Below are 21,791 nucleotides of genomic sequence, written 5' to 3' on the forward strand. Positions count from 1 at the left end.
TTAGTGCTCGGGCCCCAGCTGTTGACAATAAACATTAATGATTTGGACAAAGGAATTGAGTGCTATATTTGCAAATGACACTAAGCTGGGTGGCAAGGTGTGCTCTGTGGAGGATACTAAGTGGCTGTAGTGTGGCTTGGGCAGACTGAGTGGAAAATGCAATTTGATGTGGACAAATGTCAAGTTACCCAATTCGTCATAAAAGCAGGAAAGTAGAATATTATCTGACTGGTAGCAGTTCAGGAAAAGGTTGGGTGCAACCAGACCTAGGTGTCATGAGGAACAGTTGCTGAAGATTGGCATGCAGGTGCAGCAGGCAGTGAGGAAAGCTAATGGCCTGCTCTCCATTATACCGAGTGGATTTGATAATTGGAGTAAGGATGTCTTGCTGAAGTTATACAGAGCCTTAGTGGGGTGATACCTTGAGTATTGTGTGTAATTTTGGTCTGCTAGCCTGTGGAAGGACATTCTTGCTGTTGAGGGAGTTCATTGGAGGTTTACTAAAATGACAGGACTCACATGTGAGGAATGATTTATTAGACTGGGCTTGTATTCTCTGGAATTTAGAAGAATGAGGGGGAATCTCATAGAAAATTAACATCTTGATAGGATGGGACAGACTAGATGTGGGAAAAATGTTACTGATGTTGGGGAAGTTCAGGACAAGGAGTCATAGTTTAGGAATAAGGGTAAGCCATTCAGGACTAAAATGAAGAAGAATTGTTTTTTACTTACAGTTGTCAGCCTGTGGGAATTCTCTGCAGCAGGAAGCTGTTGGGATTAGTTCATTCGATACATTCAAGAGGGGGCTGGACATGGCCCTTGCAACTAAAGGGATCAAGAGATAGGAGGAGAGCGCATAAATGGGATACTGAGATTGCATGATCAGCTATGATCGCATTGAAAGGTAGTGCAGGCTTGAAGGGCTGAATGGTCCTCTCCTGCACCTGTTTTCTATGATTCATATATACCTATCTTCTCATTTTTATAGTTCTTTATTGTTGTGCGTGTTAAAAAGAAATCAGTTTCACCCAGGTGTGGTGCAAGACAACATGCTGAAGCCTATTCTTATGTGACGATGGAACCATATTGTTGCAAGAGATATCTAGTGGTCCCACTGTACCATTCTGCTATGAGCAAACATAGATGTGACAAAATCTGCTAACTTGTTGCAAATGAAATAAATACAGTTTTCCCCGTGGTTATTTCCTTTTGTCATTAAATCCAGTTCTGCGACAGAGTCTAGCAAAGTATCCTATTGAACCGGCTGTGTTGATTAATACCAGTGCTAAGGAGTCACTCTGATTGTTGGATATAAACAGCCATGTACATAGCCCATTGCACTTTCATTGCTTCTTGTAACTTGTGTTCTTCATGGAAATGTATTGCTTCATTAAATGGGATGGGTTGGGGGAGTGTAGTTAACGTGGGGACAGAAGGTGATAATCAGTTGCAAGTTGCCTTCTCCTTGCTTGACTTCATGCTACCATATTTAATTGGCTTGGAGTCAGTGTAAAGGCTTCCCAGGCAAGACCCACCCAACCGGATGCATATTGTCCTCCAGTTAGGCCTGAACTTCTTGTTGCCACAGACATTTCCTGTAAGGTATGATTCTAGTGTAACTAAATCCGATTAATGTTTGAGCCTTACTTGTCACCATTGCTGTCAGCTAGCCCAGCTAGTTCTCTGCATTTATCATGCTGTGTAATATTTTGTACCATGTATGTAGATTTCGCGATGATTTTGGAAGAATTTTAAGAGACAATAAAATTAGCTTGGGTCCGGAATTACATGCAGGCCAGAATTTATGAGTTAACAGGTTATCTTCACTTAAGGACTTCAGTGAACCACACGAATTTAGGCGACAAATAACTCACCTGGTCGTCATTAAAGGGAACTCCAACAGAGATAGCAAGAACTGCTAATGCTGGAGTCAGCAAATAAAGGAGTCAAATAAATATACTGCTCATGGGCCAGTTTCAGATCCAATATGAGAAGGCCTACTAATAAGTATAAACAGCTAACAGTGAGCAACATGCAGCCAAATGGGCCATGACCGAATTAAATGAAAAAAAATGTATGGATACACAGACTACTGGCAATGTTCTCTTTCTAGTAGGCAGAGGAAATAGGATCTCACTAAGTGCCATCAGGGCATTGATAAGATTGATAAATTGAAATCTCATTGACTCTTACAAAAAAAAATTGAGTGGTTTTCAAATGGTTCAGCCTGAGGGAAAAGGCGATTACAGCGTTATTTGAGGGAAGTTGGAAGGCTGCACATGGCGATGGCTGGAAACCCCACTTCCCTTTCCAGAGGCACTGATTCCCTCAGCAGCCCCAAAATCCGTCCCTTCCCCCAATGAGCGCTGTGGCTACAACTCACAGGGAGGGTATGCACTCACAGTTGGTCAAACATTGGTGATTGTATTGGAACTGTGGTAGTATATGTTTCAGTTCAGTTTGTGTTAGGGTTAAATGTTACGAGACAGAATCAGGTGTATTCCAGAACATTGTGGGAAGCTCAGGAAGAGATTATAAGGTCTGTGTAGTGATTTTTTTAAAATGATCATTAGCCGCAGCTGAGGTGCTGCAAGATTGGAGAACAGCTAATGTTGTGTCATTTTTGGAGAAAGGCTGCAAGGAAATACTAAGAAACTATAGACCAGCAAGTCTGATGTCAGTCGTGAATAGGTTGCTGTCGGGGACTCTGAGAGATGGGATTTACATGCATTTGGAAAGGCAAGGACTGATAAGGGGTGGTCAACATGTCTTTTTGCATAGAAAATCATGAAACACAAATCTGAGCATTTTTTTAAGTGGTTACCAAGAAGATATATGAAGACAGAATGGTAAACATTGTCCCTGTGGACATGGTGGTCTGCTCGTATGGTCAGACCAAATGTGATCAAGGGAGAGATAGCTAAGGGATGTTAATTTTGCCTGATGGTAGAAGTTAGAGACTGATGGTAGAAAATTGTTATTTGGAACAGAGGCCTGTGACCAGCTGTGTACCACAAGGATCAGTTCTGGGTACACTGTCATTCATCATTTGTACAAATAATTTGATGAAAATGCACCACGTATGGCTGCTCATTTGCAGATGACACCAAAATTGGTGGTCTGGTAAACAGTGCAGAAGGAGCTGGGACATCATGTAGAACATAGAACATAGAACATAGAACATAGAACAGTACAGCACAGAACAGGCCCTTCAGCCCACAATGTTGTGCCGACCATTGATCCTCATGTATGCACCCTCAAATTTCTGTGACCATATACATGTCCAGCAGTCTCTTAAATGACCCCAATGACCTTGCTTCCACAACTGCTGCTGGCAACGCATTCCATGCTCTCACAACTCTCTGCGTAAAGAACCTGCCTCTGACATCCCCTCGATACTTTCCACCGACCAGCTTAAAACTATGACCCCTCGTGCTAGCCATTTCTGCCCTGGGAAATAGTCTCTGGCTATCAACTCTATCTATGCCTCTCATTATCTTGTATACCTCAATTAGGTCCCCTCTCCTCCTCCTTTTCTCCAATGAAAAGAGACCGAGCTCAGTCAACCTCTCTTCATAAGATAAGCCCTCCAGTCCAGGCAGCATCCTCGTAAACCTCCTCTGAACCCTCTCCAAAGCATCCACATCTTTCCTATAATAGGGCGCCCAGAACTGGACGCAGTATTCCAAGTGCAGTCTAACCAAAGGTTTATAGAGCTGCAACAAGATCTCACGACTCTTAAACTCAATCCCCCTGTTAATGAAAGCCAAAACACCATATGCTTTCTTAACAACCCTGTCCACTTGGGTGGCCATTTTAAGGGATCTATGTATCTGCACACCAAGATCCCTCTGTTCCTCCACGCTGCCAAGAATCCTATCCTTAATCCTGTACTCAGCTTTCAAATTCGACCTTCCAAAATGCATCACCTCGCATTTATCCAGGTTGAACTCCATCTGCCACCTCTCGGCCCATCTCTGCATCCTGTCAATGTCCCGCTGCAGCCTACAACAGCCCTCTACACTGTCAACGACACCTCCGACCTTTGTGTTGTCTGCAAACTTGCTGACCCATCCTTCAATTCCCTCGTCCAAGTCATTAATAAAAATTACAAACAGTAGAGGCCCAAGGACAGAGCCCTGTGGAACTCCACTCACCACTGACTTCCAGGCAGAATATTTTCCTTCTACTACCACTCGCTGTCTTCTGTTGGCCAGCCAATTCTGTATCCAAGCAGCTAAGTTCCCCTGTATCCCATTCCTCCTGACCTTCTGAATGAGCCTACCATGGGGAACCTTATCAAATGCCTTTCTGAAGTCCGACTGTACGACTGTGCAAGCTATTGGTGAGGCTGAATTTAGAATACTGCATATAATTATGGTTGCCCTGCCATACAAAGGATGTTCTTGCACCAAAAAGGGTACAGAAATAATTTGCAAGGATGTTGCTGGGACTGGAGACTTTGTGTTATAAGGATGGGTTGTCACAGCCTGAGGGTTGATCATATAGAGGTTTATAAAATCATAAGTTTCATAGCAGAGATCATTTTTTGAGTGCTAGGGTGTCCAAAACGAGAGGGCATAGGTTAAACGTGATAGGGGAAAGATAAAAAAGGAACTTAAGACGGAAATTTCTCACATAGAGGCTGCTGCCAAGAGGAAGTAGTAGAGGTAGTTACAACACTTAAAAGACATTTGGTCTCGTATGGAAGCAAACTGGATTAGTTCAGTTAAGAATACCTGGTTGGCATTGATAAGTTGGACAGAAGGGTCTGTTTCAGTGCTGTATGACTCTGTCTGTCTAATGTTTCCTCTTGACCCTGAAAATCCAGTACAAGCCAGATGAAAATGAATGGGATCACATGGACTGCTTTTACCGCAGCCAACCCATTCTCACCAACTATTGGTCCCCATTAGCCACTTTTCTTTCTAATGCTTACTGTCACCCATTTCTTTGACCGTTGAGCTGCTGTTTCCTCTCCCTAGATTCCATATCCACTTGTCCCTTACTCCCTCCTCTTCAACCTCACTGCCACGCCCCCCCAACCCAAATTCAGTCTTCAGTATATTTAACAACATTTTCCTAGCTCCAATCAATTCTGAAGATGTGCTGCTGAACCCAAAACATTGACTCTATTTTCTCTTCAAAGATACTCCCAAATCTGCTGAGATTTTTTTTCCAACAATTGTTTTTGTAAGAGAGTCCAATGGTTTGAAGAGAAATATTTTTAACCCCAATCATTCATTCTATTTTCAAACTCATGTCATTCATTGGATTTGGAATTTTATCTTGTGTACCAATGACTACTTCTTTCAGCCATCAGGAAGCAAAGAAATCTAAGGACTGATCCCTGGATAAGCACGACAGTAAACCCTCTACTGAACGTCCAAATCTTTTCCAAACTTGGACTAATTACAGGCATCTTAATATTCAGTTCCCACACTGATTGATTTTGCCTTCTCAACTTTTCCTTTACCCTGGGCTATGGTTACTCTCAGGTTGATTGATCATCAATCGTCGGTCTCTAATGAGAGAACAGCGGTATGGAAATCTAGGACGACAGTGACTTAACATTTTACTTTTTAATTTATTATGGATTTTCAATTTCTCTCGACCGAAGATTACAGCATATCCAGGGATAAAGCACTGTAACTCAAAAAAATACTTCAGTTCCCACTTGCTGCACCTACTGATCCCTTTACAGTTAGACTTTCTCACCTGCGGGTTATCACAAACTATCACCTTTTGAAACTTTATGGTCTTACGGCCTTGCACGCGGCTAAAGCTCAATACATTGAGTTCGCTTCATTGTGAGTTCAAATTCTGAAAAGCTGACTGATCCAGTTTGCGCTGCGGTGGACATCCATAAGGTCTGAGTTGCTCAGCGAGCAGCAGCTCATTTGTTGAGACATGTAATTTCAGTTTGGACTTTGGTGGAACGCTCAAGCATGAAGCTCTGATTTGCGATAGCAGATGAACCCTTCTACTATCTGCCCCTCGAAGCAGATCGCCAATTACATGCTCTTAAGGACAAATATGGAATTGTTGGAGAAAATGACCAAGTCTGAGAGCATTTGAGGACAGAAAGGAGAGTTTTGGATCCAGTGGCCTTCCTTCAGAAAAGGTTATTCAGAATTTGGTGTTACAGAACCCAATCTTGATTTATGCGGGTTATGATTCAAAAACAATGCACAAAATACCCGAAGTTAAACAGTGTTTGGTGGAAATTAATGATAGTCTGGGTGCAGGATACAATTCAACCCATTGGAACATACCGTTTGAAAGAGTCAATAGTCGAAACCTTGTCCCCTCACCTTTTTATCAGTTCACAGCTCTATATTCTTTCTCCTCAGATGAAAATCCATTTTCCCATTCAAATTGCGCACCTCAAATACTTAAGTAAAAAAAACAAAAAACTTTTGCTACTTTGCAGAGGGAAGGAGTCGCAAAATTGCAGAAGAGCTGCTAAATATACGATTACAAATACACACTTTTTTTGCGAATAGTGCAGAAAGGCTTACGTGAATCAGCCTGCTTGGAATGCTGAATAAATTAAATTACCTAACCATCAGCTGTACAGTGCATGCAGAAAAGCGTTCAATTTTTGAATGCTTTTTAAAACATCATTTCAATGAAAAATAATGCCTATCACTGTGTATTGTTCCATTCATGGTTTGTTATTGACATCTGAATTTCGAATCCGCTGGTGTTCTGGTGTATTTCTCTTTTCCTTATATCATGTTTAAAACTGTACGATTTCACATATTTCGTCCATACTTAGATAAAGCGTCAATTGAATTTATTGCATACTTTTTAACAAATCTAGGTTCGAGAGTGCAAATGTGATATAATAGATACAATAACGCAATTTTCTTTCTTACATCAATGACTGTTCAATCATTGTCAATTTGAGCAGTCACATACTTTTATCGTGGGCATAGAATTGCATAAACGTGTTTTTGTTTTCAAAGTATGAAGACAAAACCTCAAAAATTCAAAGTTTTCAGCGGGTAAAATTATCCAGTTTAAAAAAAACACGAAATCAATTATGTACCCTTACTTGTTTGTTCAAACAACTGTGACTAATTGCAGATGTTTCGTAATGTTTCTGTGCCAATTAAGGTTCATATCAGGTATAAATATAATGCAATCTCTATACCAGAAATAGGTCGAAGTGTAGGAGAGGTCTTGACGGCAGAAAAAAGGCCCAACAAATCTTTGTGCCTCTGCCAGTCAAAAGCAACTATTTAAGTTTTCCAATTCAATTTTTCGGCACTTGGACCACAGCCTTACAGATCTTGACATACAATAATATCTTGTGTGTTACAACGTTTTTCATCTTGAAAATGGATCAACCAGTAATTGTAAAGATAATGCATATATACTATCCAATTCTTGCAACAGTTGGCGTTCCGGGTAAGCCGCCCTTTTATTCATTAACACCATTTTGTTTTCAGGGTGTATTCACTCTGGTTCTGTTCTGTTGGCAAAATCACTTTCTTGTTGTTGTTGATGTGCTGGTTAAAAATAAAAACACTTGATTGAAGGGGGTTTCACTAGCATTGTAGAATACAAGTACCGGGACGATGATTAGAGAAGCAAAGAGATAGTTTAAGTGATCATAGTATGTATAGCATTACTAGTGTAACAAACTGATTGGGGGTGCACTTCGTGCTGAATGCTAGATTTCAGCAGCTTATTCACGTTTCTTTTTCCTGATGGAGTTTGTTCCAATTTGACATTAATTTGTTCCTCTGTTATGAAATTTCATTAGAACCCATCTGAAACTTTAAAAAATGAAAGTGATCTTGCCGTTTGTTGCTGTTTTTTTCACGTGTGAGGGAGAGACTACCATGAACGTAAATAGCCCAGCTCCCTGCACAAACCTTGTGGGATATGGGTGACATATTGTAGCCTTTTCGATTATTTAATTCCACTGGCAGATCAACCGTTGGGTGCTGATGTTGACTGATGCAGCCTAAACCTTTTTGAAAACGAAGTCGTTCTTGTACTTGGCAAGCTATATATTTCATTTACTTGAGAAAATAAATCCAGTCGAGATCCTAGACAATATGCTGGCAAAAGCTGCTTTGTATAAATTTTGAGGCTTTCTATCGAGCGATTTAACTCTAATGGAACACGGTACAGAATATGGTCTTATCACCTCATAATTTTCACTTAACATGATAGAGTGAAAATTACTGCGATGTGAGTCAATGTAAAATTGAAACAATGCATTATTAACTGTTCAATGTGTCTGCCCAACAGTAGTTGACACTTGAGCATTCAGCAATTGTCCGAAAGATGATTACGATGTTTCTCATTTCTAAACAGAGTAGTCTTCCTGATGGCTAATGTCATTTTTTTTAAGAAAAAAAGAGATGTTTCAGTCAGTAAGAAAAATGAACGAGAGGCCCCTAGAGCCTGCTCCTCAATTCAGTAGGATCATGGCTGACCTGACCTGACATCCTGCTTTACTGCCTTTTCCCTTTAGCTCTTGATTCCCCTACTGATCAAGAATCAGATGATTGTTTAACACGAATTTCTAAATAAAAACAGGCCGCTTTAATCAGTTTTATTTTAAGTTCTGGGATTTAATAAACAATTAGTCATGCACATTCATGCAGACCAATATCTTAAAACACAATCCTCTATTGATCATCTGGAACATAATAAACAATAAAACTTGTACGAAAACTAGACGAAAATCCTTGTATAGCATCACCTAATGTGAAAAGAATTACGAACTGATTCGTTTCTGTTTATTGTAGCTAATTTGATCACCATCCTCATTCTTTCTCGTGGAAAGTGCAACCTCTCCAAATGCATAACCCGTTATCTGCTGGCAATGGCAGTGGCCGATCTGTTGGTGCTGATATTCGAAGTGATTTTGTATCAGATTAAGGAAGCGTACTTCTCACATTCATTTCTGAACTACACGCCTATTTGCAGTCTCAATCTGGCCCTCCTTTATGCGTCCATTGATTGCTCTGTCTGGCTAACTGTCTTTTTCACTATTGATCGATTTATTGCTATCTGTTCTCAATCACTGCGAACAAAGTACTGTACTCCGAGAAATGCAGCTGTCATCATAGCAGTTGTGTGTTTCATAAGTATTGTGGAAAATGCTCCGATCTTCCTTATATATGAACCTCGGGAAATAATTGACAACGTACCATGGTCCTGCTACGTAAAATCAAGTTTCTATGTCCTAACAATTTGGGCAGCATTTTTCTGGTTTGAAACAATTTTGACCCCATCTACACCATTTGTATTGATCCTTGTACTCAATGCTATGACCATCAGGTATATTGTGCTTTCCAACAGAGTGAGAAGCGAACTCAAAGGATTGAGAAATCACACTGATCCAGAAATAGAGAACCGAAGGAAATCGATTATTTTACTACTCGTTATATCTGGTAGTTTCATAACGTTATGGATGGTATTTTTCATATGCTTCATATGTGTTCATTTTACAGACGCTCAATTTCTAAAAGCAAATTACGAAGATTCATTCACCATTGCTGAACAGTCGGGTTACATGCTTAGGTGTTTGAGTTCATGTGCAAACACAGTTATATATGCAGTATCACAGCGCAGGTTCCGAGAAGAATTGAATGCTTTGACTAAGCAACCCCTCCATATTGTTACTAAATTATTCAAGTAGTTTCAGTCGCTGAAAAGAATGAGGCACAACGTTCATTGTATTGAATGACTAGTTTTTTTCAATTGTTTAGTATGTACTTGAATCTCTAGAAGTAGTGAAGGCTGTCAGTCAGCTTCAATATCATCTAAGTTATTATTAAATATTCGGTCGGACCTAAATGACATTTCTGCTCAAGTTTAAAAAGAAAGCCTGCTGTAGATATTTGTTGATAATCAAGTGCATAGATTTATCTACATTGATTTATCGCCTCACTTTCAACTATTAAAACTTCGAAAGTGCTTCGTAGGAGATTGACGGAGCCAAAATTGTCATACATGGGCACAATAACATGAAAGCAGAATATCTTTCTCAATAAAGAGAGCACAAAACAACCGAGTGGTCGAAGATATTAAGCATTGAAATGTTTTCACTTTTGATGCGAAATTTCTGCAACAGCAGAGCTGTAATTAGTAACTGAATCAGAGGAACACCGATATCTCGCAGAAGCTTAGAACAAAAGCTGATGAAAAGACATAAGGAGTTGTATGGCGAAAAAACGCAACAGAGACTTCGTTCGCTTGGAGGCTAAAGAATTGAAGATCAAAGCAGACTCAGAATAATTGCCAGCTTGGAATGTAACACAGATAACAAGGTGTAGAGCAGGAAAGCTGATGTTTCTGACCTGAGTGTTATTGCAGTTACCTATTGAGAGTCAATTTCTAGCTTCTAAGGATATTCTTTCTTTTCTTCACAATGGTAAAACTTTCCCTGACAAAGGGCACGTTTAATCTGTGAGTTTACCAAACTGTGATTTATCACACTGTCATATGAGAGTGGAAGTTCAGCTCACCGAAAACAAAGAAAAAAGTTCAATAACTCCATCATGGTTTCTGACAATCGAACGGATTTTCTTCTCACTTAAATAAAAACCAAAAGAACTATAGATGCTGTAAATCAGGAACAAAAACAAAATTGCTGGAAAAGCTCAGCAGGTCTGACAGCACCTGTGAAGGAAAGTGTGAGGAAGTGGAGTTGAAATACCCATCAGCCATGATTAAATGGCGGAGTGGACTCGATGGGCCGAATGGCCTTACTTCCACTCCTAGGTCTTACAGTCTTATGGTCTAAAACAGAGTTAACGTTTCAGGTAAGTTGACTAAGTTCTGAGGAAGGGCCACCGGACCCGAAACGTTAACTCTGTTTTCTCTGTCACAGATGCCGCCAGACCTGCTGAGCTTTTCCAGCAACTTTGTTTTTGTTCCTGATTTACAGCATCTGCAGTTCTTTTGGTTCTTAACAGATAATGCCCCAGCAGGCATGCTTCGACATGTCAGTGTGATAAAGTCACATTTGATCACACTGAACCTCTCACAAGAGGGAATTTAGTGCCCAATCTGGTAAGTTGCTCCATTTGATCTAAACACCAGTCATGTGACACACTGAAAATACACAGTTAATGAGAGGCTGTGATTAATTTAGCAGCTGGCTCAGATTTCAGATGCAGTTTTACACTGAACTCCTTTCAAACCTGGTCCACCAGTGTTTTGGTTTGAAAATTGATCCATGAGCAAAAATTGAATTGTCAACAGGAACTGATCTATCACACCTAATTTGATCAGTGATTTCCCTTTTTCATTGGAACTTAACAGTCAGATCTAAACTGAATAGCCTGTGCTAAACTGGACAATGAACCCTCATCGTTCTTAGATGGTCAAACTTGCTCTGCACCTACAATCGAACACAAAATGGTGCACTCACACTCATACGAAGCAGTTGACCTACCAGAAATAAAACAATCAGTGTAAAATGGACCCAATGCTCAAATATAATGAATTTCCCAAATTGACATGTTATCCCAGAGGTGCACATTTGCCCCTCATCAGAATTAATCTTTAAGATGGTGTCTAATTTTTAAAATGAATACTGCACAAATCACCCCCTCATCTCAAATACACCATTCATTTCTACGCAGACCATGACTTTGCAAATAAACACATCTCTGTTAAACAAATCATCCCAGTAGACCAGTATCTTTTTCTATGAACTTCAGTATGAGATTCCAAACTGAGCGTAATTGTGAAAATGCAGCCTGAGCAAAATTCAGTCCTCCTGCCACAAACTGACCATTAACCTAATGTTTTGTCCTCATATATCAAACCAATCTCTTAATGAAGTGGACACCTTAAAAATGAAATCACCTCTGAACACAGAATGGGCCTATTATGCTCAAATGGTCAACCATTATTGCAAGTAATGTTCATAAATGTATATCAAAAACTAATTAGTTGAACAAAGATTTTCACATTCAACAGTCCTTTCAAAGTTTCCTGTCATTTCGATACAGATTAATGAGTCAAGTTGACCATGCATTCAAACTGAAAATCTCTGAATTATTGAACTATCGGTCCCAAGCTGGGCTACTATTTCTAACTGACGTACGCGTGTAAAGATACTAAAAACGAAGACATAATAAATATGAATAATAATAAAGATGAGTAGGCCATTCAATACTTCAGCACTGCAATGTCGTTCTTTAACTCACACATGATTTGGCCATGAATTCACATCTTTATCATCAAGCTCTTTATGAGCATCAATTCCACAATATTGCAAAATATCGATCTTGTTTGTTTGAAGTGTTTCTACAAGTATTTGGGGTGGAGAATGCCAGCTCTCTGAGAGAAGAAATTTCGCAACTTGGAGGTTTTAAACCAGTGTCTTCTTCCTCTGGGGCCATGTCCAATCTATCGATACTCCCCCCATCCCATATTAGTGAAAACATATTCTCAAAACCTACCCCGCCTAACCTGCATATATTCTTGCATGTTTCACTAAGTTTACACCAGATTCTTATATCCTGTAATGCTTAAAGCCATTACCTACTTATTTGCTCCAGATATGCCAAACCCCATATCATTGATTGGACCAGTGCACTTTTGGAACCATCTTGATCATCTGAATGAATTCATCATCCATGTTACACATATCTATCTGATTTGCTCAGTTAATATACACATTAAAAACACCCATGATAATTGCAGTTCTCTTCTTAAACGCCTCTATTTTCATGGATTTTGCCTTTATTCTAGGTGACATAATTCTTCAGGGGCATGCAGACATCTCTGCATTCAACTTATTCCCATTTGTACTCCATATTTCAAACCAAACAGATCCATTGCCCAATGTATTGTACCTTATTGCCACTCACCACTCCGTTGAAGCATTCCATTATAAACAATGTGAATTGTCCTCCACACCCCTTTTGGCAATTATTCCAAAACAATGAAAACCATTGAATAGTGAGTTGCTTGTTTTGCTCAACATTCAATCACATCTCCGAATTAACTATTCATCACATTACTGTTATTTTACTTCACATGTGGGACTTGGCCATTATGGGCAGGACCAGTGTTTATTGCTCGACCCGAATTACTCTTGAGAAGGTGGTTATGAGCTAGCAGCTTGAATTGCTGCAGTCTCTGCACTGTAGGTATCCATAATGATGTTGTGACTGAATTGCGAGAATTTGAAGGAATGACAAAGTATTTTGAGACAGAATGATGAGTGGCTAGGAGAGGAAGTTGAAGGTGACAGCATTTCTAAGCATCTACTGCCACTGTCCTTTAAGATGGAAGTGGTGGTGGGCTTTGAAGGAACTGCTTAAGAATGTTTGATGAATTTCTGCAATCTATCTTGTAGATAGTATACACTGCTATGACTAATCATCAGTTATGGATGCAGTGAATGCTTAGCGTCATAGAACTGTACAGCATGGAAATAGACCATTTGGTTTAACTCTCTCACACTGGCCACATATCATAAATTAATCTAATCCCATTTGCCAGCATTTGGAACATATCCCTCTAAACCTTTCTTATTCATATACACACCCAGGTGCTTTTTAAATGTTGTAATTTTACCACTTCCTCTGGCAGATCATTCCAAAAACACACCACTTTTTGTGTGAAACAGTTTCTCCTTAGATCCTTTTTAAATCTTTACCTTCTCAACTTAAATCTATGCCCCCTAGTTTTGGACTCCACCATGCTGGGACAAAGACCTTATCTATTTACACAATCCATACCCGTCATGATTTTATTAACCTCTTTCAAGTCATCCCTGAGCCTACAGGGAATACAGCCCCAGCTTATTCAGCCTCTCCCTATTGTTAAAACCCTCTAATCTTGGCAACATCCTTCTAAATCTTTTCGGAATCCTTTCAAGTTTCATAAACCCTTCCTATAGTAGGGAGACCAGACTTGCATGCACTATTCCAAAGTGTCATAACCAATGTTCTGTACAGCCATAACATGACCTCCCAATATGTATACTGAATGCAATGGCCAATAAAGGCAAGCATACCAAATGCATTTCACACTAACCTGTCTACCTGTGACTCCACTTTCAAGTGTCATTGAACCTGCACTTCAAGGTCACTTTCTTCAGTAATACTCCTCAGGACCTTACCATAAAATGTCTAAGTTCTGCCCTGATCTGCCCTTCCAAAATGTAGCACTTCATATTTATCTAAATTAAACTACACCTGCCACTGCTCAGCCCATTGAAGAATTTGCTCTGAAGGAACTTACTTCACTCTCTACTATGCCACTAATGCTGGTGTCATCTGCAAACTTAGTAACTTGACCTCCATTGTTCACATTCAAATCACCTATCAAGAAGCTGCTATTTTCTGGGTGTCTCAGGGTTTTTCAGTGTTGTTTTGAGCTGCATTTATTCAAATGGGTATTCCATCACACTCCTGACTTGTGCTTTGATGATAAAGGATGTATCAGCACAATTCCTAGGCTTTGGTATATTCTTGTTGCCACTGTATTAATATGACATGTCCAGTTCAGTTTCTGCCTAATGGTAAACGCAGGATGGTGCATAGAATCACGGTGACACCATTAATTGTCAAAGTTTGTGGTTAGCTTGTCTCTATTTGGAGATAGTTATTTGATGGCATTTAAGTAGTGTGAATTTTACTTGCCGTTTCTCAGTTCAAGCCTAGATATTGTGTGGAAATTGTTGCATTTCAGCACCTGGCAGTTCAGAATGATTATGAGCATTGTGCAATCATTGGCGAACAGGCACACTTACAAAGGAGGGATGGTCATTAATAAAGCAGCTGAAGATGTTTGGGCCTACAATGCTAGCTTGAGGGACTCCTACATATATGTCCTGGAACTGAAATGCCTGGTCCGAAACATCCAGAACCCTCATGATATGTAACACATATGACTCCAAACAGCTGAGTGCTTTCCCTTTGGGTCTCATTATGTTCAGTTTTGCTGTGCATCATTGATGCCGCTCTGGGTCAAATGCTGCCTCTACAGCAAGGGCTGGTACTCTCACCTCACTTTCATAGGTCAGCTGTTCTGTCAATATTTGAACCATCATATCAGTTAATTTATATTTTGTGCACATTTTTGTAAGTCATTTCTCTTGCTGCATGCACAGCATGTGTGCAAAGAAGTAACCTGATTGGTGTCATTAATTAATCTGCATTGAATTTCTGTTGCACTCTCTGGGTATATTTTTACCCTTTCCTGTGACAGTGTGCTAGTGTTCACCTGCTCATCACTTTGCTCCACTGCTTCACAATTTGTCATTTGAAATTTTAAACATTCCTTCAGAGGAGCCCTCTTCCCTCACAATTTGTTTAATGTACTATCTGCAATGCTAGTAACAATATTTACCAAGACATTGGCCACAGCTTATTTAAATTAATGCCCATGCCAATGGAAAGTTTTTATTTCTCGAGCACTGGTGCCAGTTTTCCATGAACTGATACCAGTTTCTTCCACAATAACTCTGAACCACTCATATAACTCGCTAATTTTTTTTTACTGTCAAAAAGATACACGTGTCTCAGGTGGGATTCCTGATTTTTTTTAAATTTTGTGGCCATTTTCTCTTTACACAGAGGGTGGTGTGTGTCTGTAATATGGTGCCTGAGTTGATGGTGGAGGTAGAGACTCTAAAACATTTTTTTTAAAAAATCACTTGGGTCTGCACCTTAATGTCATAAACTGTGGAACTATGGATGTGTGCAGGAAGCTGCAATTAGAAAGGGCATTTGAGTGTCATGGGGTTGCCATGTACAAGATGAGCTGAATGTCCCCTTCTGTCCAGTATCACTCCTCTGGTTGTTTTGTTCTTTATCTTTAGCTGCTCATAATCCCTCAGCAGAACTTTTCTTTTCCTCGTTCTAATCATTGGCTTCTTTAGGTAAAGTGGCTAGGTGACAGGTTTGCGCAATCGAATGTGATTTGTTTCCTACATTGGCTAAGGTTACCTCTGAATGACTCTCTTGTTCAGCTTCTTACATCACCTGGGGCATGGGAACCATTAGGTCAATCTACCACCTGTCTCTGAGAGAACTCCCCTACGATCTTGCAAGACTATGGCAACATTTTTTTTACTCGAACAAAAACATTACCTTAATTCAAGATGGATGTGGAGCAGGATCCTTCAGCCAGGGCTCATCCACTTGTCCATTTTATTTATTTGTCTTTTTAAGTTTATTGTGATGACCTGTAATGATGACATTTTAATTTTCTTTATTTTTCTAATTTTTAATTCTAAAATTTGCATTTAATAACCTGTACTTTTGTACATTTGTAACTAAGATATCACCATAAGTGACAACTTACAAACATTTCAGTTTACTCATTTGAGTACATGTGGCAATAAAGCGAATTCTAAATTTTAAAATTTAGGTTGTGAAGGCTAAGGGGACATTTATTATTGGGTGAAAGAACAAGAAAGGGGGAGATGTGGTTCAGGGCATCCTTGATAACAGAGGAGGGGAAATTATGTTCTCTAAAGTCAGATAATATCTTGGAAATCCCAGAGTAGAACATGTCATCCTAAGAGCAGATGTGGCACTGATGGAGGAATTGAGAGTATCAGATTGACTTTTTGAAGGGGTTAGAAGAGGTGTAGTAGAGGTAACTGTGGGAGTCAATGAGTTTTAAATGAATGTCAGTGGTGAGTCAGTTACTGGATATGGAGATGCAGCGGGCCAATAAGGGGAGGGAGGTGTTGGATGTGGTCCAGGTGAATTTGGGGGCATGATGGAAGGTGTTGCCAAAATTGATGAACAGTTCAAGCTCCTTCATGAGCTTGAGGCAGTAGTGATACAACCATCAATACAGTGGAGAAAGGGGTGGGGAATTGTGCTGGTGTAGTTGTTGAAGACGGACTGTCTCACAAATCTTACAAGGAGGCTAGTATAGCTTGGGCCACGGCATTGCCCATATCCACAACCTTGGTTTGTAGGAAGTAGGAGGATGGAGGTTGTGAATGGGATCCAGCTCAAAGTGATGAGGTTGGTGATGGTCTAGGTGATGATGATTTGGTGATCAGAGGTGGGGTCATGATCGATGGGATGATATGATGAGTTTCAGAGTGTTGGCGTCTGGCCTCAGTGATGTACAGATCAGTTCACTACACTAATATCGCACCTTTGCTCCATTGTCAGGGTGTTTAATGGCGAGGTTGCGGGCTAGAGCGAAGGGAATGGAAGGCGATGTGCTGCAATGGGGAGAGATCTGGGCCTTTTTAAGGTTAGCCTATGGCCCCGAGAATGTAGGTGGTTAAGGAGGGTACACAGATCCTCTTATGCTGCTCATCAGTAGGAGGCAGATAGATGTCATCCACATATTATCCAACCTCAGAGACCATGGGGGCAGCTCACACAGATGGATTTGTAAGCAACATATGGAACACAGTGGGGTTACTGTGAAATCATTGGGGTACGCTGTTGTTGAATGGTAAAGGCACACCAGAATTGTACTTTGGGGGCTAGTGGAACCATTGTCCATACCTATCACATGAAAAACACTTGAGATCTGGTGTGAGGGCGTTAAAGATGGTGGCGGGGTCCTCAACCAAAGGTATTTTCTGTTTGATGCACTGGATAACTTTCCAGTCGTTAGCAGCCAGATGCCAGAGAGCATCAGGTTTCTTAACCAGCCATGCCAGACTGCTGGATGAGCTATTGGTTTAATTAGAAACCCCTGTTGTTCTAATTGGGCGATGACGGGTAAAATGCGAACAATAGAGGCAGAGCCGCTGGTTTACTCTTTGGTACGTGGTGCGACTACGCCGGAGACTGTTACTAGTGCCACCCTTAGTAGGCCACAGTCATTATTATCTTTTGCCCAAATGGGGTGGTCTTGCCATTCCTGTTGGGTAAGGTGCCTTATTAGATTACCTACAGGTGGAAACAGGCCCTTCGGCTCAACAAGTCCACACTGTCCCTTGAACCATCCCACCCAGACCCATCCCCCTATAACCCCCACAGCCCTGAACACTACGGGCAATTCTAGCATGGCCGATCCACCTAGCCTGCACATCTTTGGACTGTGGGAGGAAACTGCAGCACCCGGAGGAAACCCACACAGACATGGGGAGAATGTGCAAACTCCACACAGACAGTTGCCCGAGGCTGGACTTGAACCCAGGTCCATGGTGCTGCGAGGCTACAGTGCTAACCTCTGAGCCACCGTGCCGCCCAGATGGTCTAGATGACTTGACCATTACCAAAATGTATTGATGAGTTTATGTGGGTCAAGACATCCACAGCCAGCAAAGCTTGTCTAATGGGACCCACCCACGTGGATGTGACTATTTCATCGAGGACCATCAGCATGGAAGGGATTCTGCTTTCTCAATCTTAAGTTCTTTCCCCCTACCCACACCCACACCCCACCAACAGCGGTCCTCTTCTCATCCTCTTGGGTTAGAACATGGCCATCTAAAAAAGGAAGGCACCTGTGTTAAGGAGACAGTCAATTTCCTTATCGCCCACCCCTATTAAAACATAACAGTTATGCAGTCGATTTCCCAAAGCTGCAATGAAAAGGGCTAACCGGTGGGTGGAGGGGTTGCGGGCTGAGCTACATGTTTGTAAGATCAATGAGTTGTTTCAGCTAAGACTCCATGCACATCTTTTAATTTGCACAAGTAGAGCCATGTGTCCTGTTAGGGCAAATTTATCCCATCCAGAAGCCTCTTTAGGTGGTTCGGGATTTTGTTTCCTGCCTGGATTCTTATACCTACTTGGATTCTTTTTCTTTTGTCTGCAATTTTTGCTCCAATGGCCTCCCCTTCCACAATTGTGGCATTTTCCAGGTGTTTATCTTAAAGTTAGTAGGGTTGATAGTCTGCATGAGTCTGAGTTACGATTCCCTGTCCCGTTCCATCTTACTTCCTTCTCTAATCAGGGCTCTGAGGGAGTTGCGGTCCTGCTCCCAATTGCGGCAATGTAACTTCAAAATGTTCACGAGTTTGATTTTAAGACTGACTACAAAGGCTGATTTTAATGAAGTAAGTGTATGCTTTTCTACATCGTCTGCCCTGCCATCCTTGGTATTCTATCCAGACATCTATAAAATGCTCCACAAAGTCCCTAATGTCTTCGGTATCTTTTTTGGTGTCAGGCAGTAATTTTGTTCCAATCTGCTTTAGGGGGCCCATAATCGTGGGGCCAGTTTTGGATTGAACACCACCCATCCTCCAACTTCTGTGGACAACGCCCTAATTATGACTCAAGTGAGAAGTTTATTTCCCATAATTGATCACACCATTCATTGCAGCTACAATTTAAACTCCGTCTATGGAATGTAGAGAATAAATATATTTCAAATTTTCCAATTCTCTCTACGTTTTTAAACCCTCTTTCTAGAATGCAGCAATTCTTTTGACCACCTTTCAACCAATTTTGGATCGGGGGCTCATGGACAGCCAATTGTGCATATTTGGACCCTCCAGTCTTGTTGCTCTTTTCTTTGAGATTAATCTTTTCCCACTTCTGTTGTTTCAGTCGGACTGGGCTCATGGCCACAAGGGGTCCCTAATTGGTATCTGAATCATCATCACTTTCTGAAGATGATTCAGAGTTGCCCTTAAGAGGGGCACATCTGGAGTAAGAATGGGATTTGAATATGTAGCACTGTAAAGTGTTAGAATCAGTGAAGTAGTCTTCATCTGTTCTATCTCCTTGTCAGAGGCAGCCAATTCATCTTTAGTTGTTTCCAACTCATTACATATGGCTTTTAACTGGTCTTTCAAATTGTTCACTTCTCAGTCATGATTGGACTTGTTAATATTCTCTTGTATCTGACTTAATTATTGCATAATACAAAGACAGCATAAAGTTCTTTCTTTATCATTTTCTCCATGTTCATTTGATATCATACAGGGATCACTGTCCTGTGGCGTGCTGTATTTTTTTTAACAAATTTCCATTAAGATAGTTGGGAGATCGAATTGTTAGTTTTTGTAAGACTTCCTCTTCAAGCGTGCCTGCCTGTGTTTTCCAGTTGATAACGAACTTGCTATTTTCACGCCATATCTCAAGTCTGTTAGATCAGAACCGAAACTGGACTTTTTTTAAAAATCTGTAGATAATCTGATTCAATTGCCCTTTAACAGTAGATACATGACTGACTAGGTTCACCTTCTCTGGATCACATCAGGTGGGACCTTCGACCATAGAGACTATCACAGTAACTTTTAAAAATAGGCACCATTAGAGTGAAACAAGAGTGATGGTGATGGTTGGGCATCTTATTGTGATCCTGCCGACTACAGCAAGTTGTGGTTCTTTCCGAGACAGGGAAACAGGGGACAAGGTGGAGACTGTGTAGAAGCCTTAAAGGTTGCCTTGATTGAAAGCACTTATTAGTACATCTTTGAGCTTAAGCTGCTTATGGTGAGTAGTTGTGGCTTTTTTTTGTGGTGTTGCAACAGATACTTCTGTGTGGAGCTTGTTTATAATGTATTCTTACAGTTATCTGTCCCTACTATGATAAACAGACATTTCCTTTACCGCGTACTCACGTATTATATCTGACACAGTAAGCATGACTCACACAGGCATGACAGCATGGCACTTTAGTCATCCCAGCAAGCACCCTCCACATGCCCTCACATACTGACTCCCAGTGACATGCTCAGAAACACTGATTCGCAGTTTTCCTCTCACATATTAACACACTGTAACACCCTCACACTGACTCACAAAAATGTCTTCACACTGACTCATGGTGACACACACTCACACACACTGACTCATGGTGACACCGGGCAAGTTGTGGAAATATCAGCTGGGGATCATTTCACAGACTGTGATCGTAACTTTGTTAGATTCAAAATTGACCCAGAAAAGCCTTGAAATCAATGTTATAAACTGATGAAAATTTGATTTTAATAAGATCAGGAATTATTTGTGAAAGCAGACTGGGGATCAAATACACAAGTTAAATCTTTGTCAGAGAAGTGGGGTACATTCAAGGGGGAAATAAGGAGAGTACCAGGCCAAAATCTTCCAATAAAGATGAAGGTTAGAACCAAGAAATTCAGAAAATTTTTGATACTGAGACTGGATTGGATGAAGAGAAAAACAGAAGCCTGTGACATATACCAAAGGCTCAAAACAGCCCAAAGCCTTGAAGAAAATAGAATGAGCAATGGAGAATATAATAAGGAAATTAAGAGAGCAAAAACAAGACATGAAAAATGCTAAGTAATATAAAGAAAAACCATCAGTTCTGATTGATTGAAATGCAGTAAGGGTAAAAGGATAACGAAGAAAAGACCAAGGCCCATTAAGAACAAAATTGCAAGTTGTGCATGGAGCGAGAGGATGAGGGCAGAGTTCAAGATGAATACTTTTGGCTGATGTTCACAAGTGAGAGTGATGATGTCGGCATGGAGATCAGGGAGAAAGATTGAGGTATATTTGAAGTTGGGCAGGCTTAAAAATTGATACATTTCACGGCCGGATGAAACTCATTTGTTTGAAAGAGAGGAAATAGCAAAGGCGTTAGCAATAATTTTCACTTCCTCTCTGGTTGCAGGACTGGAGGTAGAGGACTGGTGGTCAGCTAATGTAGTACGATTATTCAAAAATGGGGGCGACAGTTAAACCAGGGAACCACAGGCCAGTCAGTTGAACCTTGGTGGCGGTGAAGTTATTGGAAACAATTCTGAAGGATAGAACTTGGAGGAGCAGGAATCAGTGATGTATAGTCAACATAATTTTGTATATGCACATTTCAAAAATCTCCACAAAAACAGTATCCAGTCACCAAGTTACCTTATATTTACAAATTAAAAACAGGAAGAACTA

General features: G+C 40.6%; 1 protein-coding gene across 1 annotated transcript; it reads left to right on the plus strand.

Annotated features, from left to right (window-relative positions):
* Positions 1 to 7,273: 7,273 nt before the first annotated feature.
* On the plus strand, positions 7,274 to 10,532 carry LOC125446619 (probable G-protein coupled receptor 139). Its single transcript, XM_048520325.2, has 2 exons — positions 7,274 to 7,419; positions 8,775 to 10,532. The coding sequence occupies exons 1-2, from the start codon at positions 7,350 to 7,352 to the stop codon at positions 9,668 to 9,670; spliced, it is 966 nt and encodes a 321-aa protein (XP_048376282.1). The 5' UTR covers positions 7,274 to 7,349; the 3' UTR covers positions 9,671 to 10,532.
* Positions 10,533 to 21,791: the final 11,259 nt, after the last annotated feature.

The sequence above is a fragment of the Stegostoma tigrinum genome, chromosome 34, assembly GCF_030684315.1.
Source record: "Stegostoma tigrinum isolate sSteTig4 chromosome 34, sSteTig4.hap1, whole genome shotgun sequence".
NCBI classification, from domain to species: Eukaryota; Metazoa; Chordata; class Chondrichthyes; order Orectolobiformes; family Stegostomatidae; genus Stegostoma; species Stegostoma tigrinum.